The 27871-nt window shown below is 39.7% G+C and overlaps 2 protein-coding genes across 2 annotated transcripts in view; one reads left to right on the top strand and one right to left on the bottom strand.

Moving 5' to 3' along the window:
* gabrb2b (gamma-aminobutyric acid type A receptor subunit beta2b) overlaps nucleotides 1–27871 on the bottom strand; it is a 340043-nt gene that overhangs the window by 57220 nt on the left and 254952 nt on the right. The gene's annotated exons all lie outside the window — the stretch shown is intronic.
* On the top strand, nucleotides 149–27848 carry gabra6b (gamma-aminobutyric acid type A receptor subunit alpha6b). Its single transcript, XM_086057391.1, has 10 exons — nucleotides 149–417; nucleotides 537–661; nucleotides 1126–1193; nucleotides 2795–3015; nucleotides 4613–4695; nucleotides 5051–5194; nucleotides 6109–6261; nucleotides 10343–10620; nucleotides 18640–18896; nucleotides 27196–27848. The coding sequence occupies exons 1-10, from the start codon at nucleotides 383–385 to the stop codon at nucleotides 27206–27208; spliced, it is 1377 nt and encodes a 458-aa protein (XP_085913517.1). The 5' UTR covers nucleotides 149–382; the 3' UTR covers nucleotides 27209–27848.

Raw genomic sequence — 27871 nt, 5'->3', positions numbered from 1 at the left:
GCTTTTTGACTCATATTCCTCTTATCAGGTAATTATTGCCATCAATCTAAACGTGTTTTTTTCCCCTTCTTTTTTCAAATCCCCCCTCCTCTTCCCTCCCCTTCCCGCGTGTCCGTCCACGCTCTCCACTCTCCAAACTCCTCAGTGTTGTATTCTTTCTTTCTTTATTTATTTCGCTCTCAACTGAACGGTTGAGGCGGTGAGGCGTGCGCACTGGAGAGCAAGTCAAGTCGTGCTGGACCGGACCGACGCGCCAAAGCCTCGCAACTCAAAACAACATTTTTGAATAATAAATCATGTCTACGCATGATGATGGCATGTGCTCGTTTGCGTAGCTGACCTCGGATTTCTACACTTGTATTTTTTTTTAATAGTACAAGGAATGGCTTTCCTTTTGACGTGCTTCTTTCTGTCTTGGTGAGTCGCAAACTCTCGGACTTTTACGCGCGACGAGCGCGCTGTTTTTTGCAGCACTTGCGAAACTCCTTTATTATTTTTGAAAGGTGATTTTCACATTTTTTGCACATGTGCTTTAGTTGCAGCGGATGCAGCGTTTGGGGGGCACAGCACAGTGAGAGCAGTATCTATTTGGATAACATCACGCGCATATTGGATAGATTACTGGACGGCTACGACAACAGGCTGCGACCTGGATTTGGAGGTATGCTTTAATACACTTTTAATCACAAATCACCCTTGGGTTGTTGTTGTTTTAGTGGATAAAAGTTCAGCCAAGTTTGTGTTTCCATGCTGGGTGTGACTGTGACTTTGTTTGGTGTGAAATCTGGGAAAATACATGAAGCCATCGGTGTGAGCATGAAAATGAAGTTAAATTGATGTGATGGAGTCCTACAGTGGAGATATTCAAAGGAAATAGCATGAAATAAACAGTAAAAATCCAGTGGTCTAGTTCTTTTAAGACTACAGTACACATTACTGTATGTACCAGTGTGTGGCAAAATCGCTATTATCAAGTTAGATTTTTTTTCTTTGAAAATATTTACATAAAGATATACGGGACATAAATTGTGTGTTTTTTTCTTAACTTTTTAAATTATTATTATTTTTGCAAAATTCTTTGTGGCAAACATGGAAAATATAAATGCTTGTATGCCTGTGCTGTAGGTCCAGTGACAGAAGTCAAAACGGACATCTTTGTCACCAGCTTTGGACCAGTTTCAGATGTTGAGATGGTATGTAAACAAGCATCACAAAGTTAATTCATGGGACTTGTCATGAACATGCGTGTGTCGTCTTGCCCAGGTCATTGTGTATACACACGAGAGCAAATGTGCACTATTTGTTGTTTTTTTTCCCTGGTAACTCAAGTCCTAGCCTTCATTATTCCAGCATTTGGGCAGATGTCATTAGTACAGCTTAGTCAGACTTTAATCTGGCTGACAATCCCCCGTTACAGAGAGGGAGAGAGATGTGGCTGATGTTGGGATGGGATAGGCTGCTGGCTCCGCTTGACATGGGATAGGCCGAGTGCTATATGTCTGTTGAAAGTGATGTTGCAATTTAGGGCTTCTCGCGGAGTGTTTAAAGCCATGGACCATCGTGTGATGATGGTGAAGGATATATTTAGAGAGACATGGGGGGGTGGGGTGGGGTGGGGTAACAGCTCTCCAGGGCAGGGAGGTCACCCATTTGACCTCAAAGCATCCAGGATTGACTCTTATTTAAGACTAGCTGGATGGCAGCTTGTGGTAATGTTTGTGGGTATTTTATTTGTTTACAGTCAACTTACTGTCCGAACTATCAAGATAAAATCAGATAGGCTAGGTTAGAGTGTTTTTTGAGGAATTTCAGGGATACATTTATACTCACTAGCCAACATTTACTATTAGGCAGTATTTTTACCCAATACTGTGTTTTTCATGTACTTGTAGGTTGCAAATAAGTTTTTCCTGTATATCTTGAATTATTTAGACACAAGAGGGGCAAGACATTCGAAACAGCCCCTGTGATACAGTGCAGTGCAAAGTCCAATGATCATGATAAAAACATGCAAAAAATGAGCAAAATTGCATGATTAATGAAAGGTTTTGTGTATTGGATCATTCCCATTATACACTACAGGAAAGTCACCTCTTGTGGAATTCCTAATTGGACAAGGAAGGAATTGTAGAATCAGTGGATCTTCAAAATAGGCCAATCATGCCTTTTTATGAGTCATTTTCCTTGCCAGTCAGCAATACATAAATAAATAAATATAGAAAATGATATTCATATAATGGTTTGTCATTATAATTAAATATATATTGGCAATAAATACATATAAGACAAAGTAATGCACTTGATTCATTAATGTTACAGGAATTTTCTTAAATTTATTTTTACAAACGTTTTTAAGAAAATATTCCTTTAATCTTATTCAATTACAAGTAATACATAATGCTATGTGAAGTCCAACAGCATAATAACATGAAAATGAAAAACATTTTGCACCCTCATCATACACTTAAAACGTGTGTTATTACTCCTTGGAGTGCTCTTAAGAAAATAGAATTGCTACATTCAACAGCCCAATATTTGTTATTAAAAGTATGTATGGTCAACAATTGTCTAGGGATGACTGAAATGTTGAAGTGCATACAAATGTTGGCCATGGAAGAATAATCCGGTGTGAAAATTCAAAACATAAATCAGACGCATTGCCAGCACTCTGCTCAGCAGGTTCCAAAGAAACCATGGCTCACTCCCCATCTGCCTGTCTCCGCAGGTTAGAAGAGTAGTTGCATCACGGAAGCAGTAGTAAACAAGTAGTAAAAATTCTACTCGTCCTCTACAGGAATACACGATGGATGTGTTTTTCCGACAAACGTGGATTGACGAGCGCTTAAAATTCGAAGGCCCCATCGAGATCCTGCGACTCAACAACCTAATGGTCAGCAAGATCTGGACACCAGACACGTTTTTCCGCAACGGCAAGAGGTCGATCTCTCACAACATGACCACCCCCAACAAGCTGTTCCGCATCATGCAGAACGGAACCATCCTCTACACCATGAGGTAACAGTGCCGTGGCCAAGACCAGAATAGAGTGGCGAATGTAGCCCTGGACAGCGAATCAAACGAGGAAAGCATCCAAAAAGGGATGCACAGACTCGCATAAAGCCATTCCAAAGAAAAATATGTGCCATCTGATCGCGAAAACAGCCTTTGGTTTACAATTCAAACAAACTGCTTTGTTCCAAAAAGAGAGATACCCTGGATGATAAAGTTTCCCCTGTGTGATGAAGGGCACCAGCTCAGATTTCCCGAAAATAATTGGAACATCTGAACGCATAATCTGCTGTTGTCAAACTCCAAACTAATGATGCGCTGCATTCTGCATCATCTTTTGAAGTTGAGTAGACAAAAAGCACATCCACAGTACGGCTGTATATACCTGTATACTACATATTTCAGGACATCCAATCAGGACTTGGCGTCATGATAATGTGAAGCTGACTAAACACAGGCCGATTATTAATATCTTAACCAATCTTTAAGATGTGAGAGACCTCACATGTGACGAGAGGTGTTCTCATACTCTTATAGTGTGTGGTGCGTCAGGTTTCTTCCTAATTGGCTACTGTTCCATTTTATGTCACAATCACGGAGCCCGTTTCAATCGACCACAGTGTTGAGCACTCAGTAGGACTTTTGATTATAAATATTGAGCATGTTTAATTTACAATTATCAAACCTGACTCTTTTCTAAAATAATATCCACTCTTATTACACCCCACACCGCAAGATAATTGGTTCTTTTACAGACACCAGAAAATCAGGCGTTGATTGACTTTGATCAAAAGTGGAAAATCAGGCTCAAATTAGGCCTCGTTATTGGTATCTGCGTAGACAACGCATGATATCAAATAGCCTCAGATCTGAATGAGATCTCAATCATTAGAAATTGTAGGATTTGGATGTGAATTCAATGCTAAAGGAGAAATTGGACATACAGTCATTGTGAAGCAGCCATAATCGAAAACACAATATTCAATGACTTACACTGCCTACCTTGAGGGGGAAAAGAGTTTGTCTGAGCACACAATGTTTCAATGTTTGTTTACCTCTGCGTTACCACTGCCAGTTTTTGTCGGTTCCATTTCTGTACCGGCATTTGTGTTTTAGCCATGGCCGTTGTTCCTGGTGTTCATGAAATTCAGTTGATATAAAAAAATAGATAATGGATTTGGATATGAACTGGGAATAAGATCTACAGCAGGGGTCTTCAATCCAGTTCCTGGATGTTTTCCATCACCGCCTGCTGCAACACACCTGATACAAATGATCAGATAATCAGCAATCTCTGCAGAAGCTGGATAACGACCCTGTTCATTTGAATCTGTTGTGTTGCAGCAGAGAGGGATGGAAAACATCCAGTAAACTGTCCCTCCAGGAACAGGATTGAAGACTCCTGATCTACAGTGTAAATCCAGCCTCAGTTACTAATGTTATGATACTGCATGTGGCCATTAAATATCACAGAGCTCATTTTCATCCAAGGCATCTTCAAACCCTTTGCATTCTCTCAATAATCAGACAACCTTTAAAAATGCACTCAATACATCATATATGAACTGAAAACACTCCTTTGAACTATTCTCTATCCTGACAGATTAACTATAAATGCAGAGTGCCCAATGCGCCTGATGAACTTCCCAATGGATGGACATGCATGCCCACTCAAGTTTGGAAGCTGTGAGTTTTTTTTTTAATTCTTGTTGTTGTTTTGTGAAGTCTCTGTGACAGCTGGTGCCACTCTCAAATGATCACTGTGTCACTGACTAACTCACTGGCTGACAGGACACCCTTCATAGATGTCAATTTGAAACGCGCAGCTCATTTAAGCAGCTCGGAGTCTGTCATCATGTGTCACTTTTGCAGGCTATTAATTAGCAAAAGAAAACAGTTGGGATTCATTGTATGAACAGCAGATTTTTGACAATAAATTTAGATTGCTCATAACAATAGAACTCTCCTATTTTGTCTTTAAAAATTCCCAAATTGGACTGGTGTCAAATGTTTCAAAGTCCTCCTGATCCATTCTCTGCAGATGCTTACCCTGTCAGTGAGATTATGTACACGTGGAAGAAAGGTCCTCTGTCATCCGTCGAGGTGCCGCAGGAGTCATCCAGTCTGTTGCAATATGACCTCATCGGTCAGAGAGTGTCAAGTGAAAGACTGAAGTCCAATACAGGTGAGCAAAGATCCTTGTGAAACCATTTTAAGGTTGCAAGGTTTTTGGACACAAGTACTGGATTCCCCGGGTCATTACACATACATGAACTAACATGATTTGTATGGCTCAGTTTTACAGTATAACACCTACAGGAAATTACCATGAATCAAAATAAAGAGTTCATTTGTTTTTCCTCCAGACATGAGGTCAGACCTAAGAGAGCACCCGGATCGCAATCTCCATTCTAGTTAATAGCAAACAGTTTTGATGTGCTTGGTGTTGGGAATCTCAAGTCCTTAAAATCTCTTTGAGCAGCACACTTGGACACACACAAATCAAAAATGTCTTCCTCAAACCGTTCCCACAAAGTTGGAAATACAATTGTCTAAAAATGTGTCTGACAGATTGTGCTCCAAGATTGATTTAGGATCAGTATCACACAAAAAAAGATGGATGTAAGATGAAGGAATTTTGGACCTAGGTAACTAAGGGATCAAGCCCAAACCCGAGTTGATTGTAAAGTTAAAAGGTACTGTAGGGTGTGCCTCATTTATATAGAGCAAGGTTTATAGAAAGACTCGATGTTTGTCTGAGATACAGCAATTTTATTTTTGAAGATACCTAAAGTGCATAATTAAGAATTAGACATACTGTAGCTGTACGGTCCTAATGTAGAGAAATGAGGACACGGCATCAGGAAAACATTGGGTAGCCCCTCCAATTAGCAGAATGTCAGATACCTTATTCAAAAGTAAACAACTTGGAATAGAATCAATTGGCTAGTCACAAGAGAGTAGGCCTACTGTCAGTATATTTTTGCAGGTTTAAGACAAGGTACAAGTCTCAGGTCCAACCAGTCCGGAATGCAAGTAACCATGTCTCTGTCCACAAAGTGACAATTTGCCTAAAGTAGATACTGTCCTCTTTCCTAGGGGAATATGTCATCATGACCGTCCACTTCCATCTGCAAAGAAAAATGGGCTTTTTCTTGATCCAGACATACATTCCCTGTATCATGACCGTGATCTTGGCTCAAGTCTCCTTCTGGATTAACAAGGAATCAGTTCCAGCTCGGACGGTATTTGGTAAGAATTATTTTAACTTGCTTGAGAAGCCTTTAGTCTTTGACATCACATCTGTGTGTGAAGTGAAAGACTAAAGGCTTCTCAAGCTTTTGAGATGTTCTAAAAGACTAAACCAAGTAGTTTTCAATTTTAGTTCCAGCTCCCAGAAGTGTTTCTTAAAGTATCCAGAAGTCAAATGAAAAAAAAAAATAACTGAATGCATCAACTCTACGCCTACAGTTTGACCCTAATGCGAGTCTCCATCTGTAAACTTTAAGCAGGCATACTTTCTTCAGTTACCAGCACATTCAGGCTAAACCCTGATTGGTTCTTGAAATAAATACCTTGCAAGCTCAGGCAAACAAAGACAGACTGTGATATTTTTTAACCTTTCTTCATTATCTCTATTCCTCCACCACAGTGGTTGAGCTGAATTAATTGGGAATAAATGTCCTTTTTGAAATTGCTCATGCAAAGGGCTGAGAGGGGGAGGATGTTTATACTTGGCCTGCTTCTGAGCACTCACAGGTTCCGCTCGCTCACATTACATTACGCTACAGTTGCCACCGAGCTCTAGCCTCAGGAGCAGAGCAGGCAAGAGACACCGAAGCAAGAGAGAGAGAGCGAGGGCGAGAGAAAGAGGGGCAAAACATAAAGAAAATTATGTTGGAGACAAAGCAGAGAGCAATGGATAGGAGAAGTGTGCAAAAGTATTTATATCTCTATCAAATTTAATCCCAGTACCCTCATGTTAAATTTAAAAGAAGATGTAGCAGTAAATCATTGTGCTATTTTGTGTATTTGTATTTGGGAGCAGGCCAGCAATCCTGTAAACCTGCAAAACCTCCATCCAAAATATCATGTTATTGTGAAAGGTTGGGACCCTTCTGGAGAGCATGCAATTACAAGGGACAGGTATATAAACTAAATATGACCAGAACTATCTGGGACAGGAGTCCAGTTGCGGGATACGATGTTACTATACTATGGCTCTATATAAAGTCTACAATAATGCCAAGTTTTGGTGATGTGCTGACTCTGATTTAACATTTTTTGACTGTAACTGGTCAATTCTGAACACAGCCACACACCCAGTTATGAGAAGGTGTGCTTATTTGTCCAATCAACCATCATCCCAGTTGTTTAATTTTACTTTCTGTAACGAGCAAACCTGTGGCAGTGTCTGGCCAGAAGATTCCCCGGGGGACCAGACACTGGGACTGGTCCATGTGACGGAAAATGTGGGGGTGGTCACCACTGCTGTTGAATCCACATTCCATTTTAGTCCTCCAATGCACTTTTTTGCACGTTGCACTTGTTGTGTTTTTGTATTTTTGGAATGAAGAGGGACAAAGAAAGGTGACCATTTGAAGAGAACCTGCCTCTCCTCATCTGTACTCACTATCCACCGCTCGTGCCTGTCCTTGTCACACTTCCCCTCTAGAAAATATATACAGTATTTATAATTGGGTTGTACAGGTTATAGGTCACATTAATGGTGGAAAAAGTTTTGGAAATATTTATCTTAGTCTCATTTTTTTACGTCACAGAAACTTGGCCTTTGAACAGGGGTGTGTGGACTTTTTATATCCACCGGATATATTTAAATGAAATCGAGATGTTTTGGTTTTGGCTTAGGGTTATAGAGGGCTTCTCGATACAGCATTTAATAGCCATACTTAAGTTTCGATTATTGCATGTCGTTGAATTGCATCTCATTTTAAATCATGTAATGATGAATTATACCATCATGCAAGGTGTTCTCGAAAGATTCTCACAACATTGACCTTACCAAATAAAACAAGCCTAGATCAAAAGATTGGCTCAAAAAGAGGAGAGGTACCATGAACAAACGTAGTATTGCTTCATTCCTCCTTCTCCTTTAATGGATGTGCCCATCAGTCTACAACATTATATAAATTAAAATGAAAATGAAATTGTATGTACATCTCTTCTAGAAGGATTGTATTTTGCATTATGTTTGTGAGAGTCTGTGATTCTGTGGGATGTTATGAGACTTTTCTACTCTTGCTCTTACGTTCACAAAACATATTGTACATAGGGTGAGCTGGAGTGTTATGTTTTCACATTAAGTGATCTTGGAGGATGATGGTTTAATAATTCATATTCAATGGAGGGTTTTAGTCATCCTATCCTCAGTTGTTTTCCTTGCTTGACACAGGCTAGAAATGTGTCCATCCTGAGTTTTCAACAACCACAAAATGAGTTTAGGAGATGTTTAAGGAAGACTATCTGGTGGCTTACAGAAGATGTTGTCTTGTACTGCAGTGTTTCAAAGGTTGGCTCTTGTGTGTTTTATCCATATGTAGTTTGCTTTTTGGCCAGTATGCTTCAGTTTTGGTGAGGAGCTCGTCAAGTTTATTTCTTGTTGCCGTCAAAGCCCTTAACACTCCAACTTGGTCTGTGCAGATTACAAAGCAACCCCCAAGGTTCTTCTGAAAAGTTCATAGTGTTGATTAGGGAAAGCCATCCATTAGTGATTGTTTTAGTTTGTGCATTGTGGAAGGTGCATTTAATGGCTAAGAGAGATTCAAAATGGAAACGTGGAGAAGCTATAAAGCACACGCACAGTACATTAAGGCTATAGTATATTGTGTACTGCATCGTCAACATCCGCTCTAAAAGCTTATAGTCCCTTGAGCATAAGTCTCATAGACTTAATTGAGTGTATTCTAATTTGTACCTTACTTTTCCCCCCCTACAAAAGCCCAAACCCCCCAAGCATTTCATTTCTGTCCCGTCTTCATATCATCAGCCCGTCCCTAGTCCCATCACTCTCTTTTGCTTCCTTCTTGCCTGTTAGTGTTGGCCTGACAGCCTTTCTTCAGTTCCCTTCACCATATTTAAAATAGAGACAGTCCACATTGCTTGGGGAAGATGTACTGTTTTTAAGGAGTTTTCTGTCCACTGGGGAAGTGATGCCTTACAAGAGAGGTATTATTAAGTCCCATTAGGTACTTTAATTTCCTGGGCTGCTAATGAAATCCCAAATTTGGTAAAAGCCTGGGCAGCAGTCTTCAATTACTTTTTCCCCTTCTTGCTTTCACCATGAAAGTCAATTAGATATCTAATTTGTTAAGAGGCCTCTTAAATGAATGTGTAATGTCAGCAATTTTGATTTGTCTTAATAAGGATAGCGAACAGTCCCAATGGAGATAATGACTTGAATCCACCTGCTCCTGATGTACACTGTAGTTCAAACTTATTTGGCAGTACCCTTGTGATAAACTGCTTACTGGCCACAACATAAGGGACATCTACAGTATATGGTAAATAGTTTTCACTTGTAGAGAGTTTGTACCTTTCAGGGACTCAAAGCACATATCATGATGATAATGATAATGCAGCACCAACTGGGACTTCAGTGTTTTTCTCAAGGATACCTTGATACGGTCATGACGGAACGGGGGAACAAATCGACTGCTTCAGTGGCAACCACTCTAAAACAGACAGACACAAACACAGAGCAGTATTAATTTTGAATTCAACCCACCAATCCAACAATCACTTTGCTACACCGCTTGTCCTCATTTGGTTCATGGGCAACTAGGGCCCATACCAGTTGACATCGGGTTGACAGTACACCATGGATTGATGGCCAGTAACTTGCAGACACAAACTACTATTCACACCAATGTGCTAGAGTCTTCAAATCACATGATCAGGCATGTTTTAGGGGATGTGGAAGGAAAACGAAGTACCGGGAGAACGTATAAACTCCACATATGTGAGCCTGGGCCGAGATTGGAACCCTGAAGCAAAAATGCATTTTGGGTTGTGTCCTGTTATAACTCTCAATAGCTGTCTCCATGTTTGCAAATCACCATAGTTATTGTGGTGGCCACAGTGTGGTCAGTGCACGGGATATTGTCATGGACAGATTAACTTCCCCTGAAGTGACATTTTGGCACACCACACTGAGCTGAAATGCCACCTGGTCTGACATGTTGGTGACTTACTGAAGCAGAGTGTTATAGGAACAGTCAGTTGTGTACACGCACACACAATTGCAATGTTAGCACCAGGTTACCATGGTACCCTGAATGATAACATCCGTATCCACCCATTATTGTGTATGCAGGTATTACCACTGTGTTGACCATGACCACACTCAGCATTAGCGCCCGCCACTCCCTTCCTAAAGTCTCCTACGCCACAGCCATGGATTGGTTCATTGCTGTTTGCTTCGCCTTCGTCTTCTCCGCCCTGATCGAGTTTGCGGCTGTCAACTACTTCTCCACACTGCAAGCTAACCGGGAGCTACGCAAGGCGGCGGCCATGAAGGCGGCGGCTCAAGAGGCCGCAGCTGCAGCTGCCACCCCAGCTGCCAGCGCAGGAAATGATGGAGAGGTCTCCTCAGTAAGTGTCTCACATGTCAAATTGACTGTATACATGAGCATTGTCCAATTTAAAATCTAAAAACAGTTCCCCTGAGTATATTTTTTTTTTTACAATTACTGTATACAGCTGATTCTGTTATAAAAACACAGGGTTGCTTAAACATTTAGCACCAGAGGTGTAAAGTGAGGTTTCATCCAGATGCATGACTTGGGCGGGAAAGAGTGGTACTGTGTATTTGCTGCACAGTGTGAGTTGCACAAGGCAAGAGTTTGTTTTGATACAATGTCTATACTTTTAATGTGTGTTTGATGTTTGGGTCGGCTGATTGGTTGGTTGGTCAGGTAATTGGTTGGATGGTTCATTGATTGATGGCTGGTATGTTGGTTGTTGATTGTTTGATTGGCTGGCCAGTTGGTCATTCGGTTGGCAAACATCACACAACAACTATTGGATTGATTTCTACAAAACGTGTCGGCTGGGAAGAAAAGAAGAAGATGCAGTTGGTATCTAACTGTGTGGAAACATGCTGAGGGTGATTTCTACTCTCAGTAGAGTTACAGTAGGTGGTTAACTCAATAGCTTATTAGCTAGGTGATTATGTAACATTTTAGCTCTCAGGCTGGTGACAGTCAAATTCGGAACATGAGAATGATTTTATTTATTTTTTTTACCACTAATGTTAAAAATCTTAAGAATTTAGGATTTGGGGATTGAGTCCCTCTAGGGGCTCAAGAGACTTGCATAAGCTTCTTGGAGACTATAACTTGCTCTCCAATTGTAATACTAATGGGTAAAATGGGGCTTTAGCTGACTGGCCGAAAGGTCGAATACACTATGAACTGGTCCACAAGGGCTAATATGGAGGCATACAACAATGTCAGGCAAATGAACAATTACACTAATAGTTAAATCCAATAATATTACGTCATGTTTTCAGTATCGAATGGTTGTTGCTTGTTTTCATGAAGACAGTACTGTTTATAAGTCTCTTGTATTGTACCTCATTAGACTGTGTGGGCGTACCTATGATTGTGGGCATTGAATTCACAGACACATCCCCACCTCATTCATAAGAAATTCATGACAACCTTGCTGGAGTCTCACATACACTCCACGAGCACACGAAAGTTTGCACCAACTGGCAAGCAAGTTGAACTATCCTTCATGTGTCTTGACTGATTCCCTCCTCTGATCTTTATGTGCACACTTTATTCTACTGGCTACTGCATTTATTATTCCTTCATACACTGCCCATGCATGCACTTAAACCCTGCCATCTCTACTTCATCCATTTCCATTCAGGAGCGAGCATCCTTCTATAATCTGCTGCACACCCTCAAACACATATACACGCTTGCTTCTATATGCACTCGCTTGCTTAATCTGGAGTATTATGCATCCCACATCCATACAACGCACTCATCCATTTCTAAAGTGACTTATCTATTCATCTACCCTTAGTATCTATCCGCCTCTCCTCTCTGGCTGCCCTGTTACAGTGTGATCGCCACAGAGAATGACATGAGGAGACAGCCAGTGGTTGCCCCTGTGAATGACGGTGCCGGATATTATGTAAGAGCCATAGATTAAGGGAATATCCAGCGGAATGCGAAGGGCGGGCCCCCAACACACTGGAAGAGCCAGTTTCGGCCAAGATGCATAGATATACAGTACAGTGGATGTGCAGAGGGAGGCTAGTAGGGCTTTGTTTTTATGTTGTGTGCGTAAGAGAGTTGCACTGAAAAGAGCTGAGTGGGAGGGAGGCTTCATAGAAAATGACTGCTTTCTCCAAAATATGTAGGAGGGCAATGAAAAGAAAGCGAGAAAATAGCATGCGACCATGGGTAGAAATAGCCGTCATCCAGTCACGATTTTTAACATGACGACTTGTTATGGCTGCAGAGCCGCAGCAGGAAATGAGTGATTATTTTTTGACACGGACCAGGTAATGCTAGATAATTAAGGGAAAGGGATCTTGTTAAAACTTTTTTGGGTGGTGTGTGAGTTGGTGGCTCGTTATCGAGAGGCATTCTTGGATAGGCAAGCGTTTGACATGAGTTTGGTCCAACCACATGGGATGGAAAACACTTTGATTAATTCCAATTAAATATACAGTAAATTCTAAAAAGATGGAATACTTGCTGGACATGTTCTGCACTCGTTTCATGCTAGTCTCGTATTGATTAGTAATGCTTTCCGATGGAGTGGTGCCAAACCTGCGGTATATGTGGAAGTAGCTGAAGTGAGGTTGGGCTTCTTTTGACAGCAAGCTAATTTTCTGCCATAGCAAAAAGCATTTGCAAAAAGAAAATCTCCCCAGAATATTCCGAACCCCTGTTTCCATGCCTGTGCCGTACTGAGCAGAATAATGCTGCACAATTCAGAGGATGTCTGCCTGGATGTAAACCTTGACTGACGTCATGTTGACTTTTTCCATCCACCCATCCATTTTCTTCCACTTATCCAGGTCACAGGGGTAGCAACTTTAGCAGAGAATCCCAGATTTACAACTCCCCCAGCCACTTCATCCAGATTTGCTCGGGGATTCCCAAGGCCAGCCGGGGGACATAGTCCCTCCAGCCTGTCCTGGGTTTCTCCGGGGCATCCTCTCTGTGAGACAAGCCCGGAACACCTCACCAAGGAGGTGTCCAGGAGACATTCTGATCAGCTGCCCAAGCCACCTTATCTGACTCCTCTCAATGGAATCTTTTCAACCCTCCCTCTAAGGGAGAGCCCGGAAACCCTGTGGCGGAAACTCATTTCAGCTGCTTTGATCTTGTCCTTTCAACCATAACCAGGGTTATAATAGTTTTGAATTTTCCATAATAGTTAGTATAGCTAATTTTTATTTTGTTTTGACTTTAGGGTTAGACTTTTTTTAATTCAGTTAATTTTAATTCGTTTTAGAGCAGGTTTGTTAGTATTTATTAGTTTTATTATGACAAAAATCCTTGTATAGCGCTTTTCCACGTTTTAAGGCACTCAATGCGCAAGTCCGCATTCACCTATTGATGGCGCAGTGGGGAGCTACTGGTGGTTAAGTGTCTTGCTCAAGGACAAGTCAACATGGTCATAAGAGCCAGGGATCGAATCAACAACCTCTAGGTTGGGAGATGACCACTCTACCACTTAGCTATTCCGTCCCACAGTTTTTAATAGTTTTAGTAGTCATTTAGTTATTTTTTTAATATATGGATTGTTGAATGAAGGTTTAAACAAAGTGTTGGGTAATAAAGTAAAGTAAACTATAATTCTCAAATGACTGTTTGGCCTTCCTTCTTCTGTACGGATTTACAGCAATAATGAAATAAATCCATATAAAATGAAAGTTCATGCATGATATCAATTGACAAAGACAAAAACGAAGGTTTGTTAGTTTTAGATGAGCTTTAGTTTCAGTAAGTTTTCATTTTTAAAAGCATTTTCACTTTTATTGTGTTAAAGAAAATGTTTTTTTCATTTTTAGTTATTTTGTTTGTATTCTTTAACCACAATAACCTTGGTCATGAACCATAGCTTGTGACCATAGGTGAAGGCAGGAATCTTGACTTCTCTAGACAAATTAGTTGCCAGTGCCTCTACTGATTGAAGGCAAATATACCCATCAAAGGTTGGAATCTAAAAACTTAGCAAATATCCTGTTTCCAGGCAATATGCTGAAAAAAGAAACATCACGATTCTTGGTGGATGTCAGCGCAGGTTACATATCTGGTGTTTGAGTATGTTGAAGTTCAAATATGCTCTCTAATTTGTGCTGATGTATGAAAATATTTTTAGGACAGAGCAGTAGCAGACAATGAATCGTGGAATATAGGTGGCTTTGATGGATAGCAGCAATGTGTTCTGCAACAAAAAAAAAAGGAAACAAATGGAAAGCAGGCCACATTTGGTGTCTGCATTTGAAGGAGTCTTCAAATTGGAACAGTCTTTATTCTGACGTAATTGATGTTCAAAGAAAGGAAGTGGCAGGATGGATGCCGTTCCTTAATTGGGACACCACTTAAAAAAACATTTCAGTTCTTGAGTAATGAAACAGAAGAACACATATTAATCCCACAATGACAAAACTCTAAAATAGTGCACCAGCATCTCCCTTAGTCTGGGGAAACCAGCAAGCTGCTCGATGCTCAAACTGTTGTGTTGGTCTGATAAAACTGCTCCTATAGAAGAATCTGTTTCGTTTTGGCAGTGACAACATTGTTTACCAGATTGACAAGCCTTCTTGTTTATAGTATTACACTGAGTAAGCATTGTGTCATATAGCTTTTTTCCTCAAATAGTGGCCATCTATTAGATGCAATCCCCTAATTATCCATCAGCTGCACCATTCACTAAGTAAAACAGATGTCTCTTATTTTTCCCCATCACGAAAAAAGGGCTACGAAGTGTAATTATCTCAGTTAATTATTGCTGTCATTCAGACATGGATACTAAAGAATTCACTATTGCATCTACTGTATTCAAACTCTGCTGCTAACCAAAACAGCAGCACCTACCAAATATGTAAGCAATCTCGCAGCTCAATTACGGTGTGGAGTTTTATGGCATGTTGTAAACGACTCAACATTATCTGGTGATTAATAACTGACATTTTGTGTCCGGTGTGCCTCAGATCTTGCCTTTTCACTGCATTTACCCATCGTTGTCCTGTTTAAAATTCAGTTTCACTTAGCATAAATTATGATTTTAAGGTAATGTTGTTGAGCATTATTCTAAAAATATTGTTTGAATAAATTAGACATCTCCACCACAGAAATAAGGTAATTTAGCAGTTTTATTTTTGTGGTTGTAGTTTGCAATGGTGATGGAACCACACTGCATTATATTAAGAGCTGATTCTAATAATTGCCCCTTTTTTGAAGCTAAGTAAGGTGAGTAAAAGTGGCCAGTGAGTGCACCACATACTGTAACCAATTAATTGCATTCTTTTCCAAACGCTGCTAAAGTGATTAACACTTTACTGTTGTCTCGTTTTCAGTAATGTATTAAATAGCCAGTATTTACATATACTCTGCATAAAGGTAACTTTCCACAAGCATGTTAACACCCACTCGCCACCCACTCGGATGACCTCCTATCAACCCATTCCCAAACCACACATATTGGCAATGTGCATCTCCGTTAACCTTATTTCGCACACATCCACTGTCTCATGCACGCACATAAAACGTTTACATAGATTGCAACCACCCCCGCACATACAGTACACATCTCCAAACATTATATTCACTAGTCCAATAGTAAGTGACCATCTGTGCCATGTCTGTGTGTGTGCGCGTGTACAGGGTTACGCTTGTGTGTGTAAAAATATAGAGCAGAGGATAAAGAGGAGTGCATCCCACTTGGATTTGACCAGCAAGATGCCAACCAAGCTAGTGTGTCATTATCAGAAAAAAGCTTCTCTATGGGATCTGTTGCCATGTATACTACACACACACACACACACACATATATATATATATATATGCACCCCCCCCCCACGCACACGCATCGTGTGGTGAAATTGATGAACAGACTGGTGATAGAATTCAGGAAACCCTCCCATGGCATCCAAAAATAAATCTCCAAATCTCCATCCTAAAATAGGGCTCAATAAGGCAAATGGGATGCAATGGAATAATAGAAAGTATATAAAGTGGCAACACGAATTATAAAAAGAGAGGTAAAGTGTTTGACCTCTTAATTGACTGAGCTCAGCAATATGGAAGAATGTGAGCCAGGGAGGAATAACAACAAAAGCAACAGATTTGGAGATGCAAGATATTTCCCATCCAGCGCTTTATTTGAAAGAATTGTTTGATTTTGTAGCCTTTTTGTTCATGTTGGTTTGTTTGTCTTGTTGTTGTCATTGCAGTCCTGATTATACTGTCACAATTTAGCTTGCAGCAAAGTCGTGTCCAGTGATTTGTTTTTTCTTCTGAGAGCACTGAAAGTTAATATATGAGGAAGACATTACGTAAATGTTTCTGGCTGATTTTAAAATGTTTCTTTCTTTATTTTTTTTTTAAACATAAGTGCCTGTAGTTCTACTTACAGATTGTGTTTACATTTCGACACCTCTGGGTAATCCGTCGGAAGTTCTTTTCAAGTCTATTTAAACAGACAAAATGACACAGGTGGAGCAAAATCTACAAAGGCTACAAATCTGAACGTGTGAGGGGTAATATTTTGATCATTTTTGTTTGTTATTTAGTTAATAGGGTTATGGGGAAAAAACACCATTTAATTTCCATGCAAATGAAGAAATGTTTATGCATATGTATTTTCCATGTTTTCTATTTGACTTACAATGGAATCTGTAAAATCCAGAAGGAAAATATGACATAGTCCTATTTGGTTTTTGCTCACATCTTCCATCATTCTGTCTTTTTTTTATTTATTTTTTTTAAATGTCCTGTTCTGCTGTCTGTTCATGCAGAATGGTGGATCAGTTTGCTTTTTCACGCTGGAACAGTTTTGCTTTTCAACGGGAGAGTTTGATTGAGTCCCTCTGTTGTTGTTTGTATTGAGAGGTATTTTTATTGGAAATGCATTCTGACAGAACAAGGTTTGAGAGGTGACGGGCAGTGAGAAAAGGGAGACCAGAGCAGAACAACAGAAAACCAGAAAAACAGTGCATCAAAACAATAACATGACATAGGAGTTGGATATATACAATAAAGCGTAGTCCCGGATGGACGGACCGTTCCGTCCCTCAGACGGATTGCCCAGCTCTGAGTATTAGTCAACCTAGCTGTTTTAATTTTATGGTAAGTGTAAAGTAACTTGTAAAATAACTTAGAAGTACTACCAAGTCACCTTCAAAGTTTTGAGTGGTGAGGAGCAAGGAATGTTGCAATTAAAAGACTTGAGATGAGCCCACAGATGTCTGTCAATCGAATTGTATGACAACAATAATACTTCCTTGACACCAACTACTACGAGCAGTAGTGAGTCAAGCAGTGCTATTGGTGTGTGGTGAAGTTGCAATGCTGTGCCAATCTTCCATCATTCCCAATAGGGACAACTCCAGGATTTTTTCTCTCCCGGAGCTAAAAGGTGGGCTAGAGAAAATAATGTATCAATATATTTTGGAATATCACTGCGGCTACAAAGATTTCTGACACGGCTGTAGTAACCTCTAGCCCTGATTTCATTCTCAATGAACCGTGAAGTAGCTAATGGAGAAGCGTAATAGAAAATACAATTTAATTAAAAAAAAAAAAAAAAGTGAAAAAAAGAAACATAATGATGTATGAATTGAAAAGAAAGATGTATAACACAGATCTGATATATAGGGTGGGTAAAACACAATATTGATTTTACTTTTGCTACGATGTTATTATTCTTTGCGGAGTCGACTGGGATATTTTGTAGCTCAATGTTTATTCTATTTCTGGGCTACTGCAGGTAAAGATTCCGTGCTGTTTTCTTTGGATTATTGCGCTGGCTGGCAGTCTCGCTCTCACGCTGATTCTATCTGCTGGCAACATGGTGTTTTCTGACCCAATTCCCAGAAGTACTTTGGTTTTTCTCTCCTAGCACACCTCGTGTGATTTACAGCGGTGCAGCATGGGCTTGGCTTACTCAAACTTGATGAGGCATGCTGATAACCATGTGTCAATACACAGGAAACTTTGGATTTCTAACCCCCCCCCCAAAAATGTTCAAATGATCTTAGAAATAAACAAACATCATTTATTCCCTTTGTTGAACTTCTTGTCTGCTGCTTATTAATATTTTAAACTAAGTTTTTACATCCACACATGCACGGAATCAACCCAAAAGCTGTCTAAATAAGAAATTTACATCGCTAAGGGTGTGTTTTAACTTTCAGATTTCCCTTTTAATCTCTCAGATTTTCAAATATTTTATTCATTGTTTAATAATACAACTATTAATATTGTAGTGATTTAGGATATTTGATGCCTTTTTTTCTGCATAGGCGTATTGTGATCATGTGTGAGAACAAAAAAACAGCACCGTGTTTATTATTAATGTCCTCATGTTACATCATGCTCAACCTCCTTTAATGTAGATTTCCGTCTTCTCTCCAAGGCGGATGCGAGCAACGTGTTGAAGAAGAGGATGAATTCGGCGCCCCTTTTCGAACGCCCAGCCAAAACCTTCCCCAACCCGCCCGTTAGCGCCCAGGCCTTCCTGCAGCAAGGCTCCGCCGTGCCGGCCAACAACGTCCTGACCGGCACAAGCATCATCGACAAATACTCTCGCATCCTCTTCCCGCTTTCCTTCGGCGCCTTCAACTTGGTCTACTGGATTGTGTACCTCACCAAGGACACCATGGAGATGACCAGGTGAACACATGGCATGCTTGCTATTTTAAAATACTGCTTTGTCAGTGGTGCTGGGACTACATTTACAGAACTGACTCTCACTAAATGCAGTGAGAGCAATCGCTACTTAATTTTGTGCATGCATGCATACAAGTGATGTGTCTCCATCTCCGTGAAGCCTTTCTGTTTCTTTCAAGCATGCATTGTCTTCACCTGGGAGCTGAATTTATTACTCTGCAGCCACACAATACTCCCACGCTTTCATCGCTAATTAGTCACCATATGGCTTTTTAGAAACAAGCCTGAAGAGTGGTCACAGCTACAGAGATTGTTATCATTTCTATATAAGAAAAAAAAAACAGGCTCAGTATTTGTTGTTCAGTGGCTTGCTAGGACTTGCAGCCTGGAGGTGAAATTGCATGTACAGTGAACTACTTTATGTGAAAAAGGGCCACATATTGTAACACTACACGTGCAAGAGAAACATTCAGCTACACGAAGCTAAGTAGTGTGGAAATAAATGGAGCTCTGCCAACGGTGAAGAGTTGCAGGCCACTTCCATGTTCCTGAAGGATGATACAAGATGATAGAACAATGCTATTTTCGATTCTGGGGCAACAGCAAAAAGTGAAACAATTATGGTGACCACATTTTCTATTTGTTGGTTTATTCTTTTGTTATCGGGCCGATTCCAGAGGATGTGTATGATGACTAGACTGTACCATGTTTGATCGTGGTGCAGGAGGAATTGTTTCATTGTCATCCAAATGGCAGTAAGCAAAAAATAAATTGCTCTAATTGTGAAAAGTGAAAAAAATTGTCTGTCCATCTGTATATTAGCAGGCTATTTCCTGGTTTGTGGAGGACCATGACACCTTTGAGTCAAAATGTCAGTGTAAATAAATCTTAAAATAAAAACAGAGACCTCCTCTCTAATGGTGAATGGTGGAAAATGTGTGAGATACTATTTGATACCATTCAAGGTGTCAAAACTACAAGATCATAGAATTTTCGATAAACACCTACCATCTCTTCTCAGAGAGGGGGCTACGGAATAGGAACTCATTTCACAGAGCTTTTTTTGGTGCGATGTATGACAGTGGGATCATAGAGTTTTTAATTACTATTATTATTTATATCTTCGTCGCAAGTAGAATGGTTCAATAATTAAAGTGGTTTTTTTTTGTTTTGTTTTTTAATTAAATCATGGATTACCATTTTTGTTTGTAGGGAGGCTTCTTCCTAAATAAGAGTTTAGGAATAGATACAGGTGACTATCATTTAGCATTTTCCCATGCATTTTTATCCAATGTATACAAAATTGGTTCTTTTTTGGCACATTCCCACAATTAAATTGCTATGGGATTTCCCTTTAATGCTGCTAAACGAACAACAAACGGCAACCAAAGTAATACGTTAAAAGAGCTGGGCCTTTTACTAAAAACTGGGCATCCGTTATTCGTCACCCGTTTACAGCATGGGTACCCTTTCGTCGTCCGTCATTCATCTTATTTTCCGGGGGGAAAAAATAGTACCCGTCTATTCTGGGAGACATTCATCCAAATCCAATGTACAAAAACGCTTTCCCCTCAACGGACTGTGTCTTTAAAAACACATTTACTTTCACATAAGAAAGCAAGTCTTGACATACAACACAGATATGACAAAATGTTTTCAACAACTTCTTCTTTTATGGTGTTATTATGGCAGATTAAATAAGGCTGTTGCAACATCAGGTAAATGTATGGTTTGACACTTAGCCTGAATGCTTTCCAAAGGAGAAAAACAGTTTATGATGCATGCGTGTAGGCAGGCATCATGTGTTTTTCCCACCTACAATATATGATGTGCACATCTAAATGTGTGCGTGTACATCACATCGGTTCTGGGGGGGCTTTTTATCTGCATCAGTCCTCCTGGCCCCCTGATGTGGTCTATGGCTTAAAATTGAAAAACCCAGCCGTCAAATGAGACACATGTAACCAGTATTGGGAAGTAACGGAGTACAAACGCTTCAGTAAGTAAAGGGTGAGTACTTCTGCTTTTATATATACATATATATATACGTATACATATATACATATATATATACGTATACATATATATATACGTATACATATATACATATACATATATACATATATACATATACATACACACACATACATATACACACATACATATATACATATACATATACATATATATATATATATATACATATACATATATATACATATACATATACATATATATATATACATATACACACATACATATACATATATATATATATATATATATATATACATATATATATATATATATATATATATATACATATATATATATATATATATACATATATATATATATATATATATATATACATATATATATATATATATATATATATATATATGTGCTAAGCGGACCAGCCAGTCCAAACCAGGGCTGTACGCCTGTTTGACATCGTGATTGATTGCACTTGAATTATATTCACAGCAAACGTCAGGGTGTTTAACATAAAATAAATATCAAACACATTTGCTTTTTCTTTTGATGGAGCTTATTTTGAACTTGCAGATTGGCTGCACACCGAAGACAGTGTGTGGTTATGTGTGTGCTCATTTAAATACATAATGCACTGCATCATTAATCATCACCAATAATGAATTAAAAATGTGGATTAGATCAAAACTAGACAGGGAGGAAGGATGTGGTGCTTATATCATTTGTAATCAACGCTACTGATAAATTATCCATGTTAATTATCTGAGTGCTAATCACATGCATGGGTTAAATGTAGAAATCAAATGTTGTAGTGGATGTCAAAATTAATTCATGACAAAGTCTCAATCCCTCAATTTGGATTCTGTCCTGTTTGTGACCACCGGACACATCAATAGGAACACCTGCACAGCAAAAGTATTTTATTTTATTTTATTTTGGTATTGTGATTATTATGATTGACACTGTCAGAGAGACTGTCTGAATAGGGATCCTAGATCTATTTGTATTGGGTCACCCACCATCAGACTAAAATGATGTAAACCAGACAGTTTAGGATTTAAGGGGAGGATTGGCAGTTAAAGGAAAATATGCAAAAAAAAGTGTACCTAAAACAACTTGATATTGGTAGAATCCTCCTCAGGAAGACCTGGTTTGAAAAAAAAATATATATATATAAAAAAAAAAAAATATATATATATATATATATATATATATATATATACACACACACACGCACTTTTCAATATATAAATAATTTGAAAGTTGCTTTAAAAGGGGATTGCACAATTATTCAAATTTTGTTTGTCAAATGGTGAAAAGGAAAAATAAATTCTACCCTTTTATTAATCTTTGACTGTTTACAAGCCTCAGTAGGTGCAGCTTTTCTCTGAAAGTGAATTTAATTTTACTGGCGGTAATAGGGAGGCATCAACACTATTTGACCTAGGCGGTTATTTGCCTCACGTGAATGGCACACCTGGCAACCAATGCAAAATAAAGTATATGACACAAGGTTCTGAACAACATGTATTTTAGACGGTCAATTCCTGTATTCCTAACTTTGATTGGTTTTTAGGTCATATTCTGATTTCATGAAATGGTTAATTTTTTTTGTTTTTGTTCGCAATCCGGGCTAAAAGACGGCCTTCAAGTGTCCGCCCCACAGCAGTCAACTTCACATCATCCACAAGTGGACATCTTGCAGTTCCTTTCAAATGTATTTTGCACGCATCGATCTGCATTGATCTACATACCATGTAGACTGTGTGACTCTCTCTGCGGTGAGTTTAAAGGCAATCAGGAGAGCCGCTTCCATTGGATTGCACATAAGTCAGCTGTGTTCCATCCCCCCTTAAGCTTTGTGCAAGACTTACGCTGGGCACGAAAATAGGGCACCGTGTGCTTAATTTAATTATTTAAATAAGTTGCGTTTTTCACAATATTCACATTGAATGAGCCGTATCTGTGTATCTAACCAAAAAAACAACAATTGATGTCGTGACAGTAATTGAAAAATGACTCTGGCAATTATGCTACAAGGCTAACGATGTACAGTATACAGTTTGTGGTTGTAATTTGCACAGTGGGAGAGTGCTTAACAAGTCTGTCCTGGAGATGTGGGTTTGCATCTCTGTTGAAACACCTCTGTGGTGTTTACAGTTTGCTTGCGTGGGCTTGCGGGTACTCCGGCTTCCTCCCACATCCCAAAACAACATCAATCTTAGGATAATTAAAAACTCCCGTCGGTGTAAACGGGAGTGTGAATGGTTGTTTGTCTATATATGACCAGCGACTCGCTGATGACCAGAACTGAGTGTACCCAACTTTAGCTGTGATAGGCTCCAACTCACCAGCAACACTAATGAGGACAAGCACAATAGAAAATGGATGGCTGGATATTTCACTGCTGCCATTTGACGATAGATTCACATCGACATTTCTTGACAGCACCGCCCACACTGTTGAGCCTCTGACCCTAGCATCCATCCACCTTAAACTCTTCCATTAAGCACAAGCAGACTAAAAGCATGCAACAGACCCTCTCCCCCCCCCCCCCGCCCCCATCTTCTTTTTGTATGTTTGCCTCTATTAGCACAGGCCCTCCTGCAGGGATGAGCTGGACCAGAAGAGTCCCGTCTGTTTATGTGAGAGTGTGTGCAGGTGGATTTATGTATGTGTGTGTGCCTCCTCCGACTTGCGGGGATAAAGGCGAACAAGTGTGTAAATGTGCCGTGGCAGCAGCAGTAGCGCCGCCTGACTGGAGGCTACTTTCATGAATAGCGCCATTCAAAGGGGGACGTGAAGGAAGCAAATTTGCTGAAAACACTTCCTTCCATGAGAGGCCGCAGCTGGTGGATGCACTGGTGGCTGGATGTTGTGTGTGTCCTTTTAATTGCCCATCACTGCCAAGCTTGAGGAGAAGAGAAAAAAAAAAAAAACACTTCCCTGTTGCTCGTAAATCAAAATCACCAAATGCTGCTTCCAAGTCCATTCCTCTCCCCCCCCCAAGTGTGGATTTGAGGGAATAACGTGGCTGTAATGATCATTCCATTACAGGCCAGCAAGAGGGATACAACCAGCGATAGCCTATCTATCATTCTCCATTCGCCACGTGGGCCCCCGGGGAATCGTTGCATCCTCCCGGGTGTCACTTGTTCTGTCTGCACGTGGGTGTGTGTTTGCGTGTGTTTGTCATGCACGGCTGCATTTCTCACGAGCGCAGTTCACGCTTAAGTGGAGAACGGCCGACATTTACTAATTCGAAGAGGATACCGCACTCGAGTCGCTTCCTGTTTTTCTGACTTTCACACGCGCTGCCCTCCATTGGTCGGCCCCTCGTCGAACTGTCCCGCTCAAGCCGAGTGGCATCTCTTCATTTCTAAGTGAAGTCGTATTGAGATCAATCTGTAGGACAATATAGTGTGGACAGTGTCATGTTTGAAGCCATCTGGTCATTTGACTCAGTTCATTTATGTACAGTAGTAGCCGCCACTAAAGAGGACAGATTGCTTAACCCGGAGGTCAAACGTTCAGGAATTAGTCCTCATCTGAAATCGCCACACATTAAATTGGGATTAATCAGTCGCAATGGAGTCTCGTAATGAAAAAGAATGGATTTAGTAGACCCTCAAGAGGTTATATAATTTCGATTTTTGGGGGGGGGATAGGTGCACCTAAGGTCTGGTCCACACAAACATTCGTTGGTATATTTTGACCTTTAATCCGCATGCAAGTGGTATTAAAGGGAAAATGTAAGAGAACAAGTCCTCCGTTCCAACAGCTGTGAATTAACCTGAATTGTCAGTAAATGGGAATGCGGTCTTGTCCATTTCACTAACCTACGTTACATGCAATACTGAAATCAGAACTTCAGTAAATATTTACAATCTACATTATAAAAAAATAAAAATTAAAAAAATGCAATTGTGACAGCAACTGAGCGTGCCTTATTGTACTGCGTGACAAAGAATTCCTACACCATTGCACAAACTACTTTCTTACGCACCATTCATAACCTCAAAACGTCATATCTTAGAATCATGTAAACAAGAGACCTTCCTCACATTTTCGCTCTCTGGAGTGCCTGCCCACACAACAAGTTTGAAATGACTCAACCAAGTACATTTTTCTAAGCTGTCAGTGTCAGAAAACATACCTTGAAGCAAACCGTTCTCTGGCCTGATTGTGACATCACAGTCATCCTATTTTAGATAATACTGCAAATGACTACACACAACCATTATCACATCAAAAGCCAAAAGCTGAGTAGTGCCACAGTATTATTGGCTGCGGTGAATGGCAGTAGCAAAGGGCATTATCGTGTTTAGCTTTTGATAACCAGCACATAGTGTAAACACACTATACAATCACAGCCTGAAAAAATATGTATGAACTTTATCTGCATGTCTCGACATACAAAAAAAAACACAATGTACAATTTTGAGCATACACCCCATAATTCATGTTTGGATACTCATAACCTCCTAGCATAATTGCCGAAATAATTTTTTAACTTTTTCAGAAAACGAACACAAAAAAAAAAGCAGGAACAGTCCCTTTGCCTAGAGTTAACTCATGCAGATTACTTAGATGACGGAAATTCTACACAGGCATAGAAAGAAAGCATTTTTAGCAAGCATATTGGCATTTTTTATTGACATTGCGACAGTAACAGCAAGGTAAAATGAAAAGATAAATTGATTTTATAGGCTAACAATATATTCATTGAAAAGGCTTCAGAATGTGTGACTAAGGCATTATGAAATGCACTAAATCTATTTGCAATTAAACAGAGATGATTTTCTATGCCACTCTCTGTGACTACAGATCTTTTTTCAATCCCAAATTAATAAAATGTCATATGGATTTATATTTACAGCACATTTCAACACAATTAAATCCTGCATTTGACGCCTGCAATGTGAAGGAGCATTAATACATTTCATTCCAGTACTTGATCCATTTGATTAAAATGACACTAATTAAAACCGAAATAATATTTATCATGCTTTTTTAAAAACATTTTTAATACATTTTTCCCCATTAAAAAAATGTGTTACCTTTGGTATGACCGAGGAAAAGACCACATTCATCTTTAATCAGGGTCTGACTTGCTCCGTTGGGTTTTGTCAAATTTGGCACGTACTGTATATATTAAAAGTAGTAACAGACATGGACTCGTTCATTAAAGCATATTTTAATTGGTGCCAGCAACCCCAAACCGCAGCAGCCTGTTTCACTGCTAATATAAATTCAAGTTTTCAAGTTGCAATTCTGGTTGAGTTTGACCAAACTTTTCCCACTAAACAACACAACTAAAAGCACAAAAAGAAGGGGGGGTGGGGTGGGGGGGAAGAATTTTTGCCAGCAGCCATGTGAGATCGGCGAGTGAAAATGTCTCCCGGCGATATCAGCTTCCTCCTGCTCTGACATGTCAAGAAGAGGAAAGGGAAGGAGCAGGAGGTATGAGCGATGCAGCAGAAGTTTTCAGACAAAGTTTCCAGCAGGCAACACTGGTAGCGGTGGAATAGACAAAATTTTAAATTTCAGAATTTGGCCTGTAATGAGCAGGGGTTGTTACATCATTATAAAGAGGTGAGCGTGTGCTGGCTGTTGGGAATGAGGTAGGGAGCTGTTGCATGTCGGACGGGGGAAACTGAATTATTCAAGTGGGAATGTTTCCATCGATATTATTGGAAATACAGCACCTGTTTAAAGTTTTGGACACATCTTCTCAATCAATAGCATGAAAAACTTTGAACGGGTGCTGTATTATATACATTGGAGGAATCATAATGTATGGGAAGTTTGCAATATTGTAGGTAGCCCTGACTTGAGTCAAGCAACCGTAGTTGATGCAAATGTATGAGACACCATTAGATGGGACGAGGGATTTATGATTTTTTATTCAGCGTGCATGTTTTTGTCATGAAATGAAAGTAATGGATTCATGTTTTAATGACAATTAAAATGGGTCATTACATTCACAATCTCAATGCTAATTTCCAATGTGAAAAATTGGGAATTTGTCTTGAAAGTCATACAAAACACTGTGTGTGGTTCTACAGTTTTTCCTGATAATATTGATTTTAACTCGTCAGTTAAAATGTTACGTTGAGTTGATGAGTTAAGATGTTATGTTGAATGCAGCTGTTTTGTACTTAGCAGTAAAACATAATGCAACTGTGTTGAAACAAATGGATTGTGGTGGATTTAAAAAAATGTTTATCATTGTAATATTATGCACAGATTAACATAACAGTTTAACATGGTGCTTTTGCTGTCTTTTGCTCTATTTGTTTTCCAGGGACAGCGTCTGATCCCACAGAACATGGACATCACACAGATGCAACTGCATGGACACACAAACATGCGTACAAGCGTGACCCAATGACAACACTGGTCTCATCAACCATTCATTGTGCGTGTGCGTGTGTGTGTGTTTGCGTGTGCGTGCGTGAGATGCATGGCGCGAAAAGCTCTATTGACATGTCAATGTTTTGTACGTCCTTTTTAAGTTTACTTTCACACGACAAAAATAAAGTGTCTTTAGAGTAGATGCTATTGCCAATGTATGCCTAGAGTGCAAAGGCTTCATCGACTGGATATCTGTGAAGGATATTCAAAACATCTTTATCCGGATCGGAAGGGACTATTGGTTGATGTTCACTGGTAGCAAGGCTGAAGAGCAGCAGGCTCTGCTTAACTTTTGTCATGCATGTCCAGACTCACTTGATGAGATTCTGCATGTGTTCATAATCATATGCTCACCCCCCATGTATTTTATTTATTTATTTGTTATTTATTTGTTTAATTTTTCGATGGAATGAGTGTACTCCATATAATGGGCTGTCCAATTATTTCTTCACACTCAATCACATTTCTCCGTGTGGCTGGGAGTAAAGAGGACGTGAGGGACCATCTTCAAAATAAAACATTTTCAAGTGGCGTGCTACCACGGATACTTTGTACAAATGTGAAAT

The sequence above is a fragment of the Filicampus tigris genome, chromosome 17, assembly GCF_054856515.1.
Source record: "Filicampus tigris isolate MCC_2025a chromosome 17, RoL_Ftig_1.0, whole genome shotgun sequence".
NCBI lineage: Eukaryota > Metazoa > Chordata > Actinopteri > Syngnathiformes > Syngnathidae > Filicampus > Filicampus tigris.
This window is presented reverse-complemented; position numbering and strand designations above follow the sequence as displayed.

Bases quoted from the DNA above. Each gene is read 5' to 3' on its own strand.
- gabra6b (XM_086057391.1), top strand. From the start codon at position 383: ATGGCTTTCCTTTTGACGTGCTTCTTTCTGTCTTG. The intron at 1,194-2,794 runs GTATGTAAACAA...CGTCCTCTACAG, and splicing joins CAGTTTCAGATGTTGAGATG to GAATACACGATGGATGTGTT. The intron at 4,696-5,050 runs GTGAGTTTTTTT...CATTCTCTGCAG, and splicing joins CCCACTCAAGTTTGGAAGCT to ATGCTTACCCTGTCAGTGAG.